The sequence below is a fragment of the Nematolebias whitei genome, chromosome 13 (genome assembly GCF_014905685.2).
Source record: "Nematolebias whitei isolate Nwh7 chromosome 13, NemWhi1, whole genome shotgun sequence".
NCBI classification, from domain to species: domain Eukaryota; kingdom Metazoa; phylum Chordata; class Actinopteri; order Cyprinodontiformes; family Rivulidae; genus Nematolebias; species Nematolebias whitei.
In genome coordinates this window covers 13,086,200-13,105,539 of record NC_056510.1, presented here as the reverse complement: position 1 = coordinate 13,105,539, position 19,340 = coordinate 13,086,200, and the positions used below count along the sequence as shown (strand labels likewise).

The window sequence follows — 19,340 nt, the reverse complement described above, 5'->3', positions numbered from 1 at the left end:
TCTCTGTTGGAAATGCGAACACGCGGATGAATGATCCTAAGCTGGATAAATAATGGTTAAATGAAAATAAATATATATAGTCACTGTTTGTTCCTACATATTGTAATTAGGTGTAGAATAGTTCATCATACCATCTGCCTTCAACTGTCTTTTGTTTAAAATATTTAATAATTTTCCAACAGCATTTGTCCACATGTGAAACTCCCTCTGCTTTGTGTTTGTATTGTGAAAATCCACTTGAATCATTACCTCAGTTATCTTTGTTGACTCTATCACTTTTATATGTTTTGTTCTCAGCCACCTACACTGGCAAAAGCATTGAAACTGCCTGTTCCCACGAGATTTGCATCAGGTCCCACAGGACTTGAAGAATCTCAGTCCCACCACAGTCCTCTACACTTTATCGTACCTGCATGAAAGTCAACTCCCACTGCAAACAGGGTTCCCGTGATGGGCATCAGGGCTTCACTGTTGTCATTTGGGTCAAGAGCGATTCCTCGGATTCCCTCATGGATGGAATAGAGCAGGAATGAGTCAACACCTATAGACCAACAGAGTGTCCATTTACACTTTCTTATTATCATTAGACACAATGATAATGAGAAACCTTTGTCAACACTCAGCAAAAAAAATATTTTTTTTGTTCAACCAAAACCTCATACTATGCAGATATGAGAATAAGGTGCATTATTACCCTCACAAGATGTGCGATCACTTCGTAGATTGTAGCCAACAGTACAAGAGCAGCTGCGGGTGTTCTCTGAGGTTGGGAGACAAAGCTGTGCGCATCCTCCATTGTTCACATGGCATGGGTTTCTTCCTGAATGTTAAGCACAACTAGTAAAGATAAATAAAACTGCAAGGTCATTGGTTGACTTTTTTTCCATTCCTCGCTATGTGCTTGCTTACCTTTTTGACCCTCCTTGTCATACACCTTCATGTGAACCACCCCACTTGTCTTGTTTCTCAGAACCGCAAAATTGCGTCCATCTCGCTTGGTGACTGTTCCCAGCTGTGCCGTTTCATCGTCTGCCCACCAGAGTTTGCCACCTGTAAATGTCAATGTTATTATTTTGGTGCACAAATGTAAATGATGATATTCATTAAAAAGTGCACGAATCACATTGCGTTAAACATTCTAATAGAATAGAGAAATGTGAACGTGACATGGTTCACCTTGCACTCAAATTCCCTAAGGTTGGCTATATTTGAAGAAAAATTGCTTCATATTAGATGCAATTCCATTTTTTTGATGAATTCCCTGCTTTATGTATGTGCTGCTAATGACATGAGCATCTTTCATCTTTAAATTATATCTGTAACAGCTTAAGAAAATGTTTTCTTACTAAAGCTTTTTCCAAGAACTTTATCAAAAAGAAGCACCTAAATTATGTTAAGAAATTCAGAGAACTGTGGTTTTCGACCAACATTTACAAACTGTTGCTGCTGGTACCGGACAACTGAGAACATCTTGTACAGTTATTATGCGTCGTAATGTTTTAACATCCACATGCTTTCTGGCTTTGTGTGACAGAAGGCAAAGCCCTCCAGGCTTCAGCAGTGCCTACATCAGGAGTATAAGTGATCAGTATGACTCTGTAAACACTCAGACACATGCTCAATGGACTCCTGATCCCAGATTACCAAGCCCACCACTATCATATCATACTGCAATTGCCACCTATTTCCTTAGGACAGATCTGACATGACATGAACTCTCAATGTAAGGCATAAACTGAAGAAAACCATGCGTGCGTGCGTGCGTACATGCATAAAACTAAAATTTCACACAGGTTTGTAGATACATTAAAAAATACTTTGTTAAATAAATACCATCCATCCATCCATCCATTTTCTTTACCCGCTTATTCCATTTTGGGTCACGGGGGTCGCTGGTGCCCATGTCCAGCAATCACTGTGCGAGGGGCGGGGTACACCCTGGACGGGTCGCAAGTCCATCACAGGGCCACATAGAGACAAACGAGACAAACAACCATTCACTCTCTCACTCACACCTAGGGACAATTTTGAGTTACCCATCAGCCTAACATGCATGTTTTTGGACTGTGGGAGGAAACCGGAGTACCCGGAGAAAACCCACGCATGCACGGAGAGAACATGCAAACTCCACCCAGAAAGGCCCCTGGACCGGGGTTTGAACCAGGGACCTGCTCACTGAGAGGCAGCAGCTCTACCAGTTGCGCCACCGTGCTGCCTTAAATAAATACAATTCATTAAATGATAAACATGACACATTCAAGTGCATTTCATTTAACATTTGACTCAGATTCAACTGTTCTATGCAGCACCTCCCCTACACAACAAGCTTCAGAAAGATGTTGTTGAGGGACATGTTCAATACAACTGAATTGATTGCATTTTATTTTGCAGTGAAACCATGAATTGCAAAAATAATAATAATAATAAAACAAAAATACTTTTTTTTTTTTTTCTCCCTTTAGATCACACATAATTTCCATGTAAACTTACAGGTAAGTTTATAACTTTATACTTCTTTTGGAATTTTGATTTATTACAAAAAATAGCAAATCAGTCAGAAATACCCCCCCCCCCCCCCCCCACACACACACACACACACATAAAATAAAACAAAAACAGTTCTTGTTTTAATAGCTTTACTAATTCCATTCCTAAAGGAAATGTAAAATACATTTCCACAAATCAGACAAGCACGAACAAAGGAAGGTGACAGTCTACATGAAGTTTACAAAAAAATGACGCCCCATAGGCCATGCTGGCTGAGATTAGCTTTGCACCTTGTGTTAATTTGATGCCATAGGGACAACTCGGAAGATGTGATTGCCCGCTTGTGGTGCATCATATTCAATTTCCACTTCAACGGCTTGTTTGATCAAAGACAAGTCAAGGCTGATGGATTGCTCGCACCTTTCCAAATGGAAGCCCTCAAGGCAATCTAATTATTATAGAGCCTAAAAACCTGCATGGGCTGACCTTGGGTGCTCCAGGAGTGTCATAATTACACCATTTCACAACCAGCATGAGCCACCAATAAGACGCGCATGTAAAATGAAAAGTCAAAAGGAAGCACAAGGACCTAATCAAAACTAAATGTTTAATAACATGCATTAGGGGAGTGGTGGCGCAGAGGTTAGAGAGGTGGGCTTGTGATCCGAAGATCGCCGGTTCACGCCCCGGCCCCGACAACATCAAAAATTGTGGGTGGGGTAGGTGAAACACCCACACTTGCCCCCACCCTCATTCGCCCCACTCTGGGCCCATGAGCAAGGCCCTTAACCCCCACCATGTGCTCCCTAAAAAAACAGGTCTCTCTTGAAAATGAGTTCTCGTGGCTCAATGAGACTAACCTGGATAAATAAAGGTTAAATGAAAAAAAATAATAATAAGTGGGGAAAAAAATCAAAAATGCACAATTGCAGAGTTGTCTTATTTTAGTTGACAGCTATAAATTTACCAAGAATAAAAAAAAAAAAAAAAAGGTTTATAGTAACCTGGACTCTTTAAATAAATGTAATCAATCAAACTTTTAAATATTAGAAGATACAAATGAAAATATTGTTTTCACACCTAATATTGATGTCACTACTGAAGTCTCAGCAGCCAAACTCAGCACATCATAATCATTCTCTGTCAGAGCCCAGTTAGCCATGTTGCATTATATTGCATTGACATAACACTAGTTTTAATGTGCACTATATTCATCAGTTATTCAGTGTGCATAACTTCCTTATGTTTCTACATGCTTAAAATTGAACATTGATTGTGATTGATGAAAGCCCGTGGACATCATTCTGCTGTTTTGCTGTATCTGCTCCTGTGAAGGAACCACGCCATTAGTCTGTGTCAGCTCACAGTCTGCCTCTGACTAGTGAAATGCAATAATGAAATCCTGAAAGTACAACGGCTAGAAATACTTATAAAGATGAACAAAAAAAAATGTTTTGATTTTTTTTCAAATGCAGATTACTACCAGCTAATAACACAGTGGAATTTAATTCTGCCATCCTGCTTCTCTGGAATGTTGTAATTAATACACTCTGCTCATACTGACACAACACAGGAAGCAAAGACTTGTCAAGAATAATAGCATGCTTATGAAGACACTCTTTTTTACAGACCGAGGGAGTGAGATTAGGGGTGTGTGTAAAATTTTTAATGTTCTGAATTCCACAATGTTGCAGTTTTGTGAATTGGGAAATCTCCCGGTGAGATGAGATTGTCAAGACATGCTGCAAGACATGTAGAGGAGGTCATGAGTGTGCATACATGGAGTGCATAGAAAAGCAGCCATATTAAAAATTACTTGTGAAAAATGCAAAAGTGTAAACTTGTATTTTTTAAATTATTTTGCATTTATGTCAGTAAATCTGTCAGGTCTTGGTGTTTTACTTTTTTCTGTAAAAGTGCATGCTGTATACATGGAAATGGTAATGAACTGAAAACAAAAATTTAAAACAAATCCTTATGATTGTGCACAGACAGGTTGAACACACCTGTAATATAACAGCATCCCTTTAGTGTTTTATTTCAACAGTATAATTAGCTCTCCTTGTGACAACTATGCACTATGTGTGCAGAAATGGACAGTATCTTATGTGCTGGTGGACCATACTTTCTGAGAAGCATGAATTTCTGATAAATAAATAAATTATGTTTGTTATTTTAGACTGGTCAACAGGAGTCATCTTTACACAGCAGGACTGAGATGGTATGAGCAGTCATCTACTGAACAGATGAATAAAATTGATATGGTGTAATGATTTTTATTTCAGTTTCAGTCTTCTTGTCAGATTCAGAGCTTGACAGTGTTTAAAAAAAACTTTTTTTTTTTTTAGGGGGTGCTTCCTCAGACCAAATCGAGTTCTGCACACTCAAAAAAAATAAAGTTTTATGTCTAACCAAGTGTTGGATAAATTACTTACCCTTTCATCATCTCATTAATCAAATAAGCCACTCGAAGGATGCAACAATATATTTTCAACACACTTTAACTTGCAAGCGGCATAGAATTGAAAACAGGCTTACGCAGATGTTACATGAAGCTCCGGTCACAAGTTCTGCCCACAGACAGGATAAATAAGCGTCTATTTATAAGCTTATCAGGCAGAGGTGTGGTCAAAACAACTCTGCTTTCCATTAGAGGCTTTGAAGTTTATTAGGTGTGCAGGCTCCTCCCTGTTTAGACAAAACAACTCTAACTCACACACATGGTTCTACATTCATTTAACATTAGTATGTGATAACATCCATGACCTTTACATAATTTCCCATGACACCCAGATATTGCGTTCACATAACTGCTGTCCATTGAACTGTGTATTTGAATTTTGTGTGGCCAGTTTTTTTGAACATCCCAGCCTTTTTTTTGTGTGTGTGCATGGCTTGCCTGTAATCTTGAATGTGTATTAAGTACTAACCTCAGCAGCCACCCCCCATTTATCTCTATTTTTATGCTTTAAGTTTTAATTTAAGATAGGTAGATTTGGACTGTAGAGCTCCCGTGCAGGGGTTAAAATACATCTCCAGTGCTCTTTAGAAAGCAATGAGATGCATGTGGAAAAAAAAATCAGATGGGTCTGAAATGACTCCTATGTCAAGACTGTGATTTTTTTGAGAGGAAAGATGAACACAATTTGGGACGTTCCAAATTCAAGCAACAGCAAATGTACCTAAAAGGAATTTGAATATCACAATGCTCCTGTATAGGTTGATGGATGATGTGAAATATTGGACTCAGTGCTGATAGAACAAATCAACATGCAATTAACACCCCCATACTTTTCATTTTCAAAGCACTGAGAAAATCAATCATCAGTCATTGCTATGTGGTATACAGCTTGGTGTTTTTAATTATCTAATGCTCCTTCGAATTCCCATAAAAGTGAAGCACAACTGTTGCTTGGACTGCCTAATTGACTCTATTATATCTTCTTAACTGGTTAAACATTTAATCTGCTCATATCCTCTGAATAATCCTCAGTAGCAATCTGAAACGTGACAAGCTTCACTCACCCATCACGGCCAGAGCTGTGCCTTTAGCTAACTCCCTTTTCAGAGTCTCCAGCACGTCAAGCCCACTGCCATCCAGATTGCACCTGTTGATCGTACCATTGGCCGAGCTTATCCAGTAAAGCTTGCTGGCAGCATAGTCTATTGAGAGACCTGGGAAGAAGACAAGTGGAGAGAGCACAGAAAGATTAGCATTTGGTATGCTAGTATTTGCTGGGACTTGACATAAATATTTTCACTTTACAATAAGGCACACAAAATTTGATTAACTACTAGGAAACACATCAGGAACGTATCAAGAACTTAATGGAGTTCACCAGTACTTACTGGGGAACACAAAGCCAAGCCTTATTAGGAGACGACTAGTTAGTTGCTTTGTAAATGAAGAGGAACTAATCAAGAACTAATGGGTAGTTACCAAGGAAACCAAAGAGGAACAAATCGGGAGCTAATGTGTAGTTCATCAGTACATATTGGGGAACATACAGCCAAGCCTTATTAGGGGACTACTAGTTTGTTACCACAGAAACAGAGGAGGAATTCTCCATGTGAGTTCTGAATAAACCCTGCACCAGTCAGGTCACAGCTCAAAAACGTGTTTCCTAGTTACTGATTTTATTGGATTTTCTCTTTTGTAAACCTATTGATGAAATAGATTAGCAGTTTCATCACCTTGTACTGGTGTCACTTTAACTACGTCTGACTATCACTTACTGTGTACCAAATCATTGCCTGGCTATTACTTTGTTCACTGATGTAGTGAAGCATACTTACTGAAGAACAAATCATTACTTAATCACTACCTGGCCATTACCAACTGGTTTATTCCTGTGGTAACAAACCAGAAGTCCCCTAATAAGGCTTGTCTGTATGCTCCCCAGTAAGTACTGATTAACTACCCATTACCTCCTGATTTGTTCCTGATTCGTTCCTGAGGCATTCCCTAGCAGTTAATCAAAGTTTTTGTACCTTATTGTAAAGTGTTACCAAATATATATTAAAACATAAATAAATACAATGAACACCAAAAATACAGGTTTAACTTGTTACATAATATGCAGGGCTTAATTTGTGCCAGATCCTGCCGGAACAGGATACAGTAACTCACTTATTTTAACAGGGTGTGTTCAGGTAGCTGTTTGCTTGGATCCTGTAGCGCTCAGGCTTACTAATAATACAGTTATGTAAGGAAGCTTAGTTCTCAAACATTAGATTCACCAAAATATGAAATAAATGTGGAATAAATATGTAATATGTAATGAAACAAATGGGCCAGTAAAATATGTTTTTTTTTTTTTTTTGCACGAGTCGGATCCTCAATACCACCTGTCAATCAATCCAGTAGGCATGTCAGCATCTGACCAATCGGCAATCTCAATTTGTCCTCAAGTGAAACACCCCTTTCCTGCAGGAGCTGGAAGGGTGGGGGCATGTTAGGATGAGTGAGAGAAGCAGAGTGCGCTAAACAGCTAGGTAAGAAAATATTATGTGTTTAAAAGGTTACACTTATAAATCACACATAACATGTTTAAAAGTAAATTATGAATATGAATTAGTCTGGTATTTTGACATTTGTGTACCTAAGCGTTGTGTTGCATTGTGTGTGCACTCCGGTATCAGTGTTGGCTTCACTGAACCTCAGTTTCACACCACTATTTGCGTTTCGGCATTGTTTGGTTTACAAATTAAGCACTGATCACATGTAACATTTTAAGATGAAAAACAACGATGACTATTAAAACAATAATCCTAAAACAGTATGCATTATATTTATCTGAATACCCACAGATCCTGAAAGTAAATTTACCCAAGTAGCATCACTATAGCATATTTCAGAGCTGCAATAACTTCACTGTTTACACTCTGTTGTCCCTATGCACTTGGTTAAAAAAAAAAGTGTGTGTTATCTCATTCATCTTTGTAGATCACTTAAAAAGAGCTCCAGCCAGCATGCAAAAATGAACAAGAATGGAATGTGACTGTTTTTTCACTAGAAAGCTGGTGGATTTTATTGTTTTATTTTTTTTCAAAAAGAACATCCCTGTTAATATTTGGAGCTTAAAGAAATTTCAATTGTGTACCTCTGGACATCTCACTGTCTCCTACCATGTGTTGGATTTATGTCTGGCAGATTCACAGTCACAATGCATCATTAATTTACTCTTGTCCCCAAGTCTACCCCATAATCATAAATGAAACCAGTGAAATACAGAGCACCCTGCTATCTGTAGCGCTGACAGGCCTACGAGGATGAAGAATTGCAGCAGAGACAAAGCTGCTATCTGTGACAAATGGAAAGTTTGACCTTGAGCTATGTGTAACAACAGTTACTACAGATGACGACCGGATGGTTGTTTTTGCTAAATCGAGACACAATTGCAGCTCATTTAACCATGAATTATGTTTGGTAAAATATTTAACTGACAGACCTGCAATTAAAAAAATAAAGTTTCAGTAGAATGAAAGCAATTTTATTGAAGTAAAATATAAACTACATTCATCAAACGCAGAACTGTTTTTTTTTTGTGTGTGTTTTTTTTTTTTTTTGTACAAAGCTGACACAGACCTACTGGATCCCTCTGATTCTGATGAAGGACTTTGCTGTTACTCCCGTCCATGTTGGCCATGTTAATGGTGTTGCCATCTGTCCAATAGATTTTCCTGTTTGGGAATGTATACGTAGGAGTATAACGTTACTGCAACAGCACAATATAGTTATTCTTCTTCTTTAGGTACACGATAATGAGAAGTTCAATAAAAATCAATGACTGTTAAAGAACATTTTAGACCAGTAAATTAAGTCTGTCAGTTTAGTTATATTAGAAACCCCTTTTTCAAACATTTTGAGAGTTTACAACAATTTATTTCCTTTGATCCCCCTTTTGCACAGCTTAACATTTCCTAATGCTATACACTGAAGGTTATGCACTCATGAAACGCACAGGCTACTCTAATCTACTTACCCTTTGGCAGGATGCACTACGAGACACCTTGGCTTATCAATGCCGTGGATGATGGACGTCTTTAGGGACCCATCAAAGCGAGCCACATTGATTTGGGACTCATCGTTTTCAGAGCTGAGCCAGTACAAGTTCCTGGAAAGCCAGTCTAAAGCCAGACCCCGACAGTTCACAATGTCTGTAAGGAAGAACATGCAAAAGCTTTCACACCTACATATTGTGTTATACAGCACTATAATTACCTAGCATACATAGCTATACCTGTCAATGTACAAGGAATACAAACAAAAACAATATGGATTCTCAATAAGCTTTGTAAGCTGTGTCTAATGATTTTTTTTTTATGTTGTCCCTTCCAAAGATTTCCAAAAAAGGTAAACAGCAACCATCATTAGTAAATGGTATGTACTTATAAAGCTCCTTTCTATCATATGAAGATGCTCAAAGCTCTTTACAACACAATCTGTGCCCTCATCTACCCATCCATACAGCACTCTACTAGATATATACAATGAATCAGTGCTTTATATCACATTTGTACACTGATGAGCCACACAGAAGCAATGAGGGGTCTTGCCCAGGGAAACTTAGGCATGTGACTGCTGGTGGAATGGAACCCCCAACTATTGCACTGGAGGACGACTGTGCTACCCACTCAGCCACAGCCACCTTAATCAGTAACCATAGTACAAATCAATAAACCCTCTATAAAAAAAAATAAAATAAATTGTGTTAGTAACTTTGAGGGACCATCACCACCACCACATTTTTTTTTTTTTTTTTTGGAAGATAACTTTTCCATGAAGTTCTGTATTCAAAAGTTCCTCAAAATAAGATTCTATGTGTCAGCCTGGAAGGACCCACCTGAAGAAATGACAGTCTCTAGCTGTGTGCCATTGATGAACACCCGTTTGATGGTTTGCGTTTTGATGTCAGCCCAGTAGATCCTCTCCTCCTGAGAATCAAAGTCCACTACGGTGACATCGTCAATGTCTGGCACTGTGAGCGCAGTCATGACATTCATGTAAGGGTTGTCAATGTCCACACCACGGATTTCAGAGCGCCGCACATAAAGCAGGAACCTTTTTAATGCTGGTGAGATAATGGCGCAATCAGTCATTTGAGGTGAAGCCATTCTGTTGATACTTTATTTAAAATGCAAATGAAAGTAATAAATCGACAGGCTGAAACTTACATTGCTTACAAAACAGGACGGTACTTTAGAAAAATATATGCCTCTTGTGTTGCTCACAAAGAATTCTATATTTTTACTCTCATAACATAAAGCAACTGTGAAAAATGAGGGAGGTGTTCTCACTCACCAAAGCAGGATTGTTTGTTTGCTGAAAGCTTCATGAGGTGTGGACAGGTGCAGGACACAGTGCGGTTGTAATTGATGAGACACAGATGTGAACAGTGCCCACGTCCATCATTCTCTTCACATGGGTTAGACACTGATGGGAGAGGAGGATAGAAAGAAAGCATTTGAAGTAAACATATTAATTAATTAATAGTAAAAATCAAACAAAAACAAAAACTGGGGGATTGCCTTGGATAATTGTTGGAACGGAAGAAATCTACAAGCTTTTCCAACATGAAATGTACAGGCTGGTCTGACTGCGTAGCAGTAAAAAAGACAAATTGAGTGACGTTGTACATTACATTGCTTGTGTTTAGTTATTTATTTTAACAGCAAATATTATTTATATTATTCTTTTTACCAAAAAGTTTGTCTTCAAAAAGTAAAATCAAATTAAACTTTTTCATGATGTATTCAGCTCTCTTTTTAAATACATATTAAAACATGTAAAAACATTAGAAATGCAGTGCATAAAATGATTTTGTAAGATCTTCAGTCTTGTTTTCCAGGATAGGATTTTAGTAAAAAAAATTAAAATAAATAAAAATAAAAAATCCTGCCTAATTTTGTGCAAAAGAAAATTGCCCATATTCCCTAAAAAAAACTATAACTTAAAGAACATAATCATCATCATCATACTTATAAAATTAAAAGAATCATTATTTATGTTTCCATGTTTCCAAAATAAAAGTAGAATATGTGACTGTGAGCTGCAGGCAGTGTCTTCAAGACTTCCACATCAAATTAAACCAGGCAGTGTCCTCACAGCAATGTATTTTGGGATTTAGGATTATTTCTATGTCACAGCATTTCTTACTGTACTTGTTAAGAATAAATCACCCCAGCCAGACAAGAAAAAGTCACCTACAATTTAATAGCTCCCCATCATTCTGAAGTCACATTTCACGCTTCAAAAACAACAATTTCTTCTTCCTCTCCAAATGATTCGTGCCAAATAAGCTCTTTCAAAGTTCATTTCCAAAGATTCTTCAGTAATAATCCCACTGCATCATAAATGTGACTGATCTGAGACAAAAAAAAAAAAAAGCAGCTCTGGTTCTGCGGGCTCAAAACAGCACCCAGCTGACTCAGTGTGCTAATAGGCAACAATCTGAACTCCTCTACACTGACTAGAATAACACTCAGGAGGGATGACAGGCAGCGCAGAAGAGGACCAAGGTGTTTGTTTACTTGAAACTGTCAAATATATTTGCAGCAATTGGAAAACACGGATAAAACAAACCTACTATAATAGCAGAAGTACTGTATAAAATTCAGGTTATTTATTTGAACCTGACACAAAGTGCAGAACAATGTGTTTAATGTGTCTCCCAATACTGAAAAGCAAAACTAAAAATATAAATGATAAAAAAGTTCCTATTGTCAATGCCAATATATTGATTATTGCTGGAACTGAGGCTGTTTCCGAATTGTCTAAAAGGGGAAATATACTGCTTGTTATTTTCAAATGTCTAAAACAATGTTTTATACCACTCTAATTTCAAATTATGTGAGAAACACCAGATTTTAGATTTGCCAAAGTACTCCCTGACTTAAAAAAAAACTTTTAAAATGAAACCAAGTATTTCTTGAATAAATGCATCTCACCCACTTTTAACACAAACTAAAAAAAATAAATAATAATAATAAAAAAAAAAAAAGTGTTACTGTTCTGACTATGATATGAGGATGACTCTAAACTTCCACACAAAATGTATCTGTAAAATGGACAGTTATAACAATTATTGTGATTGCAAAGATATATTAGCTGTGGTAGAGCTATTGGACTAGGATGACTGAAAAAGTCCTTGTCAAAATGTTAAATAAAAATGTTGCATGATGATCATGTGCTGAGGATGACTCCCAGCTACTACCACCCCAAATTTTAGATCAATATATGTAACATGACTTAGTTAAAAACATTTTTTGCGCTTTTTAAGGTTGATTACCTGAGATGCACATCTTGAATTCAGTTAAATTCAAATGTTAATAACTTTCTAAAAGTTTCATTTAACCATTTCTGTGATTTATGGGTTATTTTCTTACAAAACAGTGAAACATGCATACAAACCCCTTCTTTTAAATATCTCTTAGTACAATCAACTACTTTGGGTTTCTATTATTTATATAACTATTATATTTAGTTCATTCCCCACCTACATGATTACTGGTTATGATTAATCAACTCTTTCCATCTGATCAATCTTTTCAGATCATCACACATTCACTGCCTTTTTGTAATGCAGTCTTATTAATTCAGACCTATATGGTGAATAGGCTGTAGGCTGCACAGCTGCAGAAAGAAAAGCTTTGCAGAGAGTGGTGAAAGCTGCACAGAAGTCTGTTGGGAGTCAGTCTCCCCATCATCACAGACATCTACACCTCTAGATGCAGAAAAAGGGCCACCTGCATCATGAAGGACCTCACTCACCCAGCACTCACACTTTTTACCCTGCTCCCCTGAGGAGGAGGTTAGGAGCATTAAGTGTAGAACCACCAGATTGAGGAACAGCTTCTACCCTGAGGCTGTTAGACTCATGAATCTCTAACCAGGATAATCATTGTGAAAAATCACATCTTGTTGCTGCTGATCGATTTCATGTTACTGTGTTCATTTGTACTCATCTGCTCACACAGACTCATGTTCGTGCTGCTGTTCAGCATATTGCTTTTATGCTATTAGTGCTTATTGTATTTTTAGTAAACTTTTTTCTTAGTTTATATCTTAGAACTTATTACTGTTTATCGTTTTACATTTTATTATTGGATGCAACTGGGACCCTGTGTACACAATTTCATTCCACCACATGTACCACATGTGGTGTGAATGACAAATAAAGAAACTCTGACTCTGCATAATCAAGGGAGATTATATACAGAAGGAAAACGAGTAAATTACCAGATTCACAATGGTGCATCATCGTCACAGAACAGATGTAACCCTGATTACAACTAATGTTCATTTATGAATGGTAGCTCACTTCTGCAGCAGGGTGAGGGAGATAATGTCAAAACTTGGCAAGGCAGAGAAAAGCGACTGGGATAGAGATACATAAATTATGGACTCTTGGCACACACATTTTTTATTGCTAGTACACAAGCGTTCTATACTAATGGATTTGTTTTCGAAAATAATCAAAAACAGTTTTGAACAATCTATCTCGGGAGGGGGAAAAATAAATCTATGAAACGTGTTTACCGGTAATTCTAACTTGGCATTGTGTTGGAACATAATGTGCACAAACTGGTAAACATTAGATGTGTCCAGTCTGAAGGAATATGAGCCGTTGATCTTTTGTGGCTAGAATCATAGTATATAGAGCACATAAAATAGTTACTATGATATCAAAATAAGATAAATAAATTAAAACATCCAGATGAAAAGTTGCTTAAAAACAGGTTCATGCATTATGTGCAATTGCACCACATTCATTTCATTAGGAACCTATTGGTAAAATAAATATTCCACTTATTTGTTATTACAAGTTGAACCCCAACTCTCATTATCAGCACATACAAAGGAACTGAAAATCCTCAAAGTGGTGGTGTGAACCAATTACAATCATTTGGATATTAGGGAAAAACTCATTGACAGATAGTGTTAACTTAATTTGGCTTAGTTTAATCATGAGAACCTGATTTCCCCCCAACATGTCCATGCTGATTGACTGACAGCACACATTAATTGTGTCCTGTTTCCTTTTGGACAATTTTTGTTACAGACTGTTATAAAAAAAATAAATAAATAAAAAAAGAGATCTATACTAAATAACACATGGACATTTCTCACCTTGTGGCTGTCTACTAGGATGGAAAATCTGCAAGTCAAAAGGTTGGGCACTTGTCTTCTGGATGACTGTGACATTTTGCCCCGTCCACTTATTGGCTCTCGCTAAAGTGTTTGTCCTCCAATCTGTCCAGTAGACATTCCCTCCAAAAAGTGACACAGCAAAGGGATGGGACAAGTATTCGTGGCCCCTAAGGATCTCAATTACCCCACTACCATCGTAGAGTGCGGAGAAAATGGCGTCGGAGCTGTTAAAAATAAAAATAAATTAAACAAGCATCAAAGATTCAGCTACCTCCTTAATATAGCGAAATAAAAAAGTGAAAAATCAAAGGGGAAATTTGCAATTAAATGACTGAAGTATTACATTGTCCAAGACCCATTTCACACAACTGGTGGCATTTTTAGGTCTCTAAATATTACATTTCATGCATAATTTAATGTTCACCAGATGGGGTTGACTGCTGAATCTTCTGCAGTATTTAATGTCATACATATGTTAACAAGTGCAAATAGCTACAATTACCAACCGTGCATCTGTCCAAACAATCCTCCTTTCCAGATGATCCAGCGTTAACCCGTTAGGCCAGGCCCCAATCTCCATATCCTTAAAGACGATGTGTCTTCCATCGCCACTCATGGATGCAGCCTCAATTCTTGGAAAAGTAGCGTCCCAGTCAGTCCAGAAGACAATCCTTAAAGACGAAACCAAAAAAAGGTAATTAGCATTGATCAGCATGGTTCTCTCAGCAAAATCAACATGATATTCAACACAATTAAATGTCATAAAATCTGGTCTGTTAAAGGTAAAACATTTGAAAAACACATATTATGCATATGTTGTATATGTGTGCGATAAAAAGTGCAGGTGACTGTTTAAGAACTGCATCAGTCTTTCAGTGAAACTTAACATCTGTGACAGCCCTGGAAATAGAAGCCCATCAGTTATAGCATGACTTTAACAGCTCAAAAAAATAAAATGTCCACCATTACTGATGTGACCATCAAATGTAGGCACCTTTACAATAGAAAATGTGGAAAATTACTTTCATTTTAGTTAATGAAAAACAAGTTTTCTTCAAAAAATGTAGCAAACATTAAGAGACCACATGAATGTAATTGCATTGTGGCACTACACTCCAATTACTTCTATATTGTATTTTTAGTTTCTGGGATTCAGCAACAACTAACTTGGCTGGTCTTTCCATGATGAGTTAGATAAGTTAAATATGGAAATGTGACATTCACAAATATAGCTGTCATGTTGCCAAAGTCTTCTGCAAAATACCTTCAAATTTCAAAGTTTTCAACCTTGCAAAGTTTCCTCACCATTTTCCAGAGAAAAAACAGAGCCTGACTGTTTTGACAGTGTGTTGGATCTTACACCGAGAATATTGCCTCTGTCCAGTCGTAGTTCACTAAGTCATCTTGAATGAACAAGAAAACGGGTGCTCCAATTTAAATCACATACTGATGACAACAAAGCTGCGTTAGGAAGAAATATCCTTGTCTAGATCGATAGCCGTATTCACTTGATAAGGCCTCCGTGATCAATGACCCACTCCTTTGAGTGGATTCAAGTAATAAGATTAGAATTATTGCCCTGTAATGGAAATGCGCCTTTAGGCACCAAAAGCACCCATTAATCCTACTCTGCACAGCCATGAATTGTACTGTAGTCCTCTCCCCAAATGTGAAAGAGTACAATGGAGAGAGTCTTGCAGCATATAACTCATTTCTTAAATGTGTTAAATTGATTTTTGGAATGTCTAGGTTTTGCCAAAGTATTCAACCATCGGCTATTTCTCAGACACTTCAAGCTAAAATAACAGCCAAATGGCTGTATATACTGGCAACACTTTAACAGCAACATAAAACAATTTAATGTCTGGAGTGTTCTCACAACAATATGATCTAACGCTGATGAAGCTATTTCAAGTACATATAACTTTTAATTACTCTTTGACCAAAGTGTGAGTGTGCTGTATCTGTATTACTAATGCATGTTTGTTAAATATGTCCTGAGTAATTATGAACTGTGTTGCAATATTTAAAGTCCAGTCTCTTACTTCATAACATCAAGTCAAGTCAAGTCATCTTTATTTGTAGAGCACAATTTAAAACAGATAAACTGTTATCAAAGTGCTTAACAGAAATGTAGCAAAACATAGGCAGCAAAACAAAAACATCATACAGAATTAAAATTACTGGAGCAATAACACACACTAATGATCACACTAAGGAAAAACAAGCAGTAAAAATAAACGTCAATCATAAAACAACAGAATTTAAAATGAGGTAACACAGAACAAAATAAACTAACTCACACAGTATTAAACGCCAGAGCAAACAGGTGCGTTTTAAGGAGGGATTTGAACATCAGGAGGGAGGAGGCCTGCCTGATGTTGAGGGGCAAGTTGTTCCACAGGTTGGGACCTCTGACTGAAAAAGCTCGATCCCCTCGGAGCTTCAGGCGTGATTTTGGAACGACCAAAAGAAGCTGGTCCGATGATCTCAGGGCCCGAGACGGAACATATGGTTCCAGGAGCTCGGAGAGGTAGAGGGGTGCGAGGCCATTTAGGCACTTATATGTCAGGAGGAGAATCTTGAAGTCGATTCTGGATTGCACAGGAAGCCAGTGAAGGGAGGACAGAACAGGTGTGATGTGCTCAGACCTACGTGTACCAGTTAAAAGCCGAGCAGCTGCATTTTGGACGAGCTGGAGACGTGAAATGGATGCCTGACTGACCCCAGCATAAAGTGAGTTACAATAGTCCAGGCGGGTTGTGATCAAGGCATGGACTAATGTTTCAAGGTTGGGTCTGGATAACACTGGCTTGAGCTTAGCTACCTGCCGCAGTTGGAAAAAACTTTTCTGCAGAACTGAACTGATCTGTTTGTCAAACTTGAAATCCGAGTCAAAGACCACCCCGAGATTTCTAACATTGTGCTTGAGATAGGGCTGAAGTGAGTCCAGGTTTGCAGGATCTGAGGAGGCAGCTGAGCTAGGACTAAAGACGATGACTTCAGTTTTCTGGTCGTTAAAACTGAGAAAATTTGAAGTCATCCATGCCTTAATGTCATCTAGACATTTGAGGAGAGGGTGGATGGAACGAGCACTGGCTGGTTTCAGTGGCAGGTAGATCTGGCAGTCATCGGCATAACAATGGAATGAGATGGCATGTTTTCTTAAGATGGATCCCAGTGGGAGCAGATAGAGCGAGAAGAGAAGGGGTCCAAGGATCGAGCCCTGTGGGACCCCGCAGGAAAGAGGGACCGAAGTGGACAGACTTTCACCAACCTTGACACAAAAAGTCCTGTCAGAGAGGTAAGAACGGAACCAGTCTAAAGCAGCTCCTGTGTGGGAATGGGAAAAACATGTGGGAATGGGAGTCACACCACATGAATACATGTATATGGGTTAATTGATGCTAAGCATCCATTAAAAATAAGAAAAAATAAAATAAAATCAAGAGCACTTTTTTCTTTCTTTTTTTTTTTTTTACTTGTCTTGATGAGTTTAGAACTAATGAGGAGGGAATTCATTTTAAAAGAAAAAAAATAAAAAGAGGCAGAATATTATACATCATTATTATTATCATCACGAAGCACTGTACATATTGCGCATATATATTATATATAACATATTATAATGTATATACATTACGTTTTACATATTTCAGTATAGGAGCTCTGGTCACACTGCTGCATAGTTACAAAACAAATCACAATCACAGAAAAAAAAAGAAAAAAAAAGAAAGTTAATTGCCAAAGTAATGACTTTATTAAAGTTAAAATGTTATTTGAGATTCCGATTGCACTCCTGTGACAGCAACTAAAACTAAATATTCACAATAACATCTGAGCCCATGAAAAGAATGATTCCAACTCTGTGTGTATGGTCCATTTCTTGTAGTTTTGTTAGAATATACACATAATTGTTTGGCAGAGGTGGAAAGAGTACTGAGAATGTGCACTCAAGTACAAGTACTGTTACACAGCTTCAATTGTACTCAATTACAAATAAAAGTACTCGTGTTATAAAATACTTTAATACTTAATAAAGTATAGAAAAATGTATTTATTTTGTAAACAAATGTAGATAAAGCAGGAATTTTGTTTGATAAAAGAAAGACAAAAATGTTTTTGAACCGACATAAAACAGTTTAAACTTTTCCAAATACGCTGCCAACAACAGGCAGGTAACTGTCTCCAACTCTGACATTTCTGTCACCCTTCACTTTCTGAACCTTTCGGTCAGTGTCAGCAGGAGCTGGTTTTCCAAGTTAACAGAATCTATCCAGCTTTGTTTGGCTGTGAAGAGTAGACTAAATGATTCTCTACTCTACGGAGTTGTCCTTTGCTTACGCCATAGATAATTGGCGTGTTCGTACTGAGAGCCTTATTGGCTACAAAGAATGTAGAAGAATGGTTTGAATATTAATTCACATTGTGGTCCTACTCTGTAGCGACTTCTGATTTTAAAATTAGCAAAGCAGATTACATGGTCTAAATTGTACTCAAGTTTGAGTAAAAATACACACTTGAAATAACTACTCATAAAAGTACAAGTACCCAAAAAATCTAGTTAATTACAGTAACATGAGTATTTGCAATTCATTACTTCCACCCCTGCTATTTGCAAACCCTGAACTACGAGTGTTTAGCTATGACAGTGTTTATAGTGTCACAGCGTATGGTCTTAGTCTACTTCTATTTCATTTGAATTTAAATTATTGTTGATATACATACTGTTATTTTTGTTTGTTTGCAATAAAAACTAACTGGGGCAGCTGTGGCTGAGTGGTTAGAGCAGTTATTCTCCAATGCAAGAGTTGGGAGTTCAATTCCACCAGCAGTCACAAGCCCAAGTGTCCCTGGTCAAAACACTGAACCCCTCATTGTCTCCAATGTGTGTCCCATCGGTGTATGAATGTGATAAAGCTCTGATTAATCATGTGTAGATATAGTAGAGTGCTGTATGAATGGGTAAATGAGGGCACATATTGTAGTGTAAAGCTCTTTGAGTGTCTTAATAAGATAGAAAGGCACTATATTTACCATTCAAAAGAATTATGTTTTTATCAGAGTAGCAAAAGAAAAAAAAAAGCTTGCATTTCAGAAACATGTCATTCTACACATATTATTTCCATGCACCTCACATGGTAAACATGAGGATAATAATAATAATAATAATAATAATAATAATAATAATAATAATAAT

The 19,340-nt window shown here is 37.4% G+C and overlaps 1 protein-coding gene across 1 annotated transcript in view; it reads right to left on the bottom strand.

The window, feature by feature from the left end:
• lrp1bb (low density lipoprotein receptor-related protein 1Bb) overlaps window positions 1–19,340 on the bottom strand; it is a 235,325-nt gene that overhangs the window by 86,655 nt on the left and 129,330 nt on the right. Inside the window, exons 25-34 of the mRNA XM_037686113.1 lie at window positions 14,647–14,811; window positions 14,120–14,364; window positions 10,292–10,423; window positions 9,834–10,061; window positions 8,973–9,147; window positions 8,576–8,670; window positions 6,013–6,162; window positions 910–1,050; window positions 695–820; window positions 410–541 (exon numbers count right to left, since the gene is read on the bottom strand). Coding sequence (XP_037542041.1) covers window positions 410–541; window positions 695–820; window positions 910–1,050; window positions 6,013–6,162; window positions 8,576–8,670; window positions 8,973–9,147; window positions 9,834–10,061; window positions 10,292–10,423; window positions 14,120–14,364; window positions 14,647–14,811 — 1,589 coding nt within the window. The remainder of the gene's footprint in view (window positions 1–409; window positions 542–694; window positions 821–909; window positions 1,051–6,012; window positions 6,163–8,575; window positions 8,671–8,972; window positions 9,148–9,833; window positions 10,062–10,291; window positions 10,424–14,119; window positions 14,365–14,646; window positions 14,812–19,340) is intronic.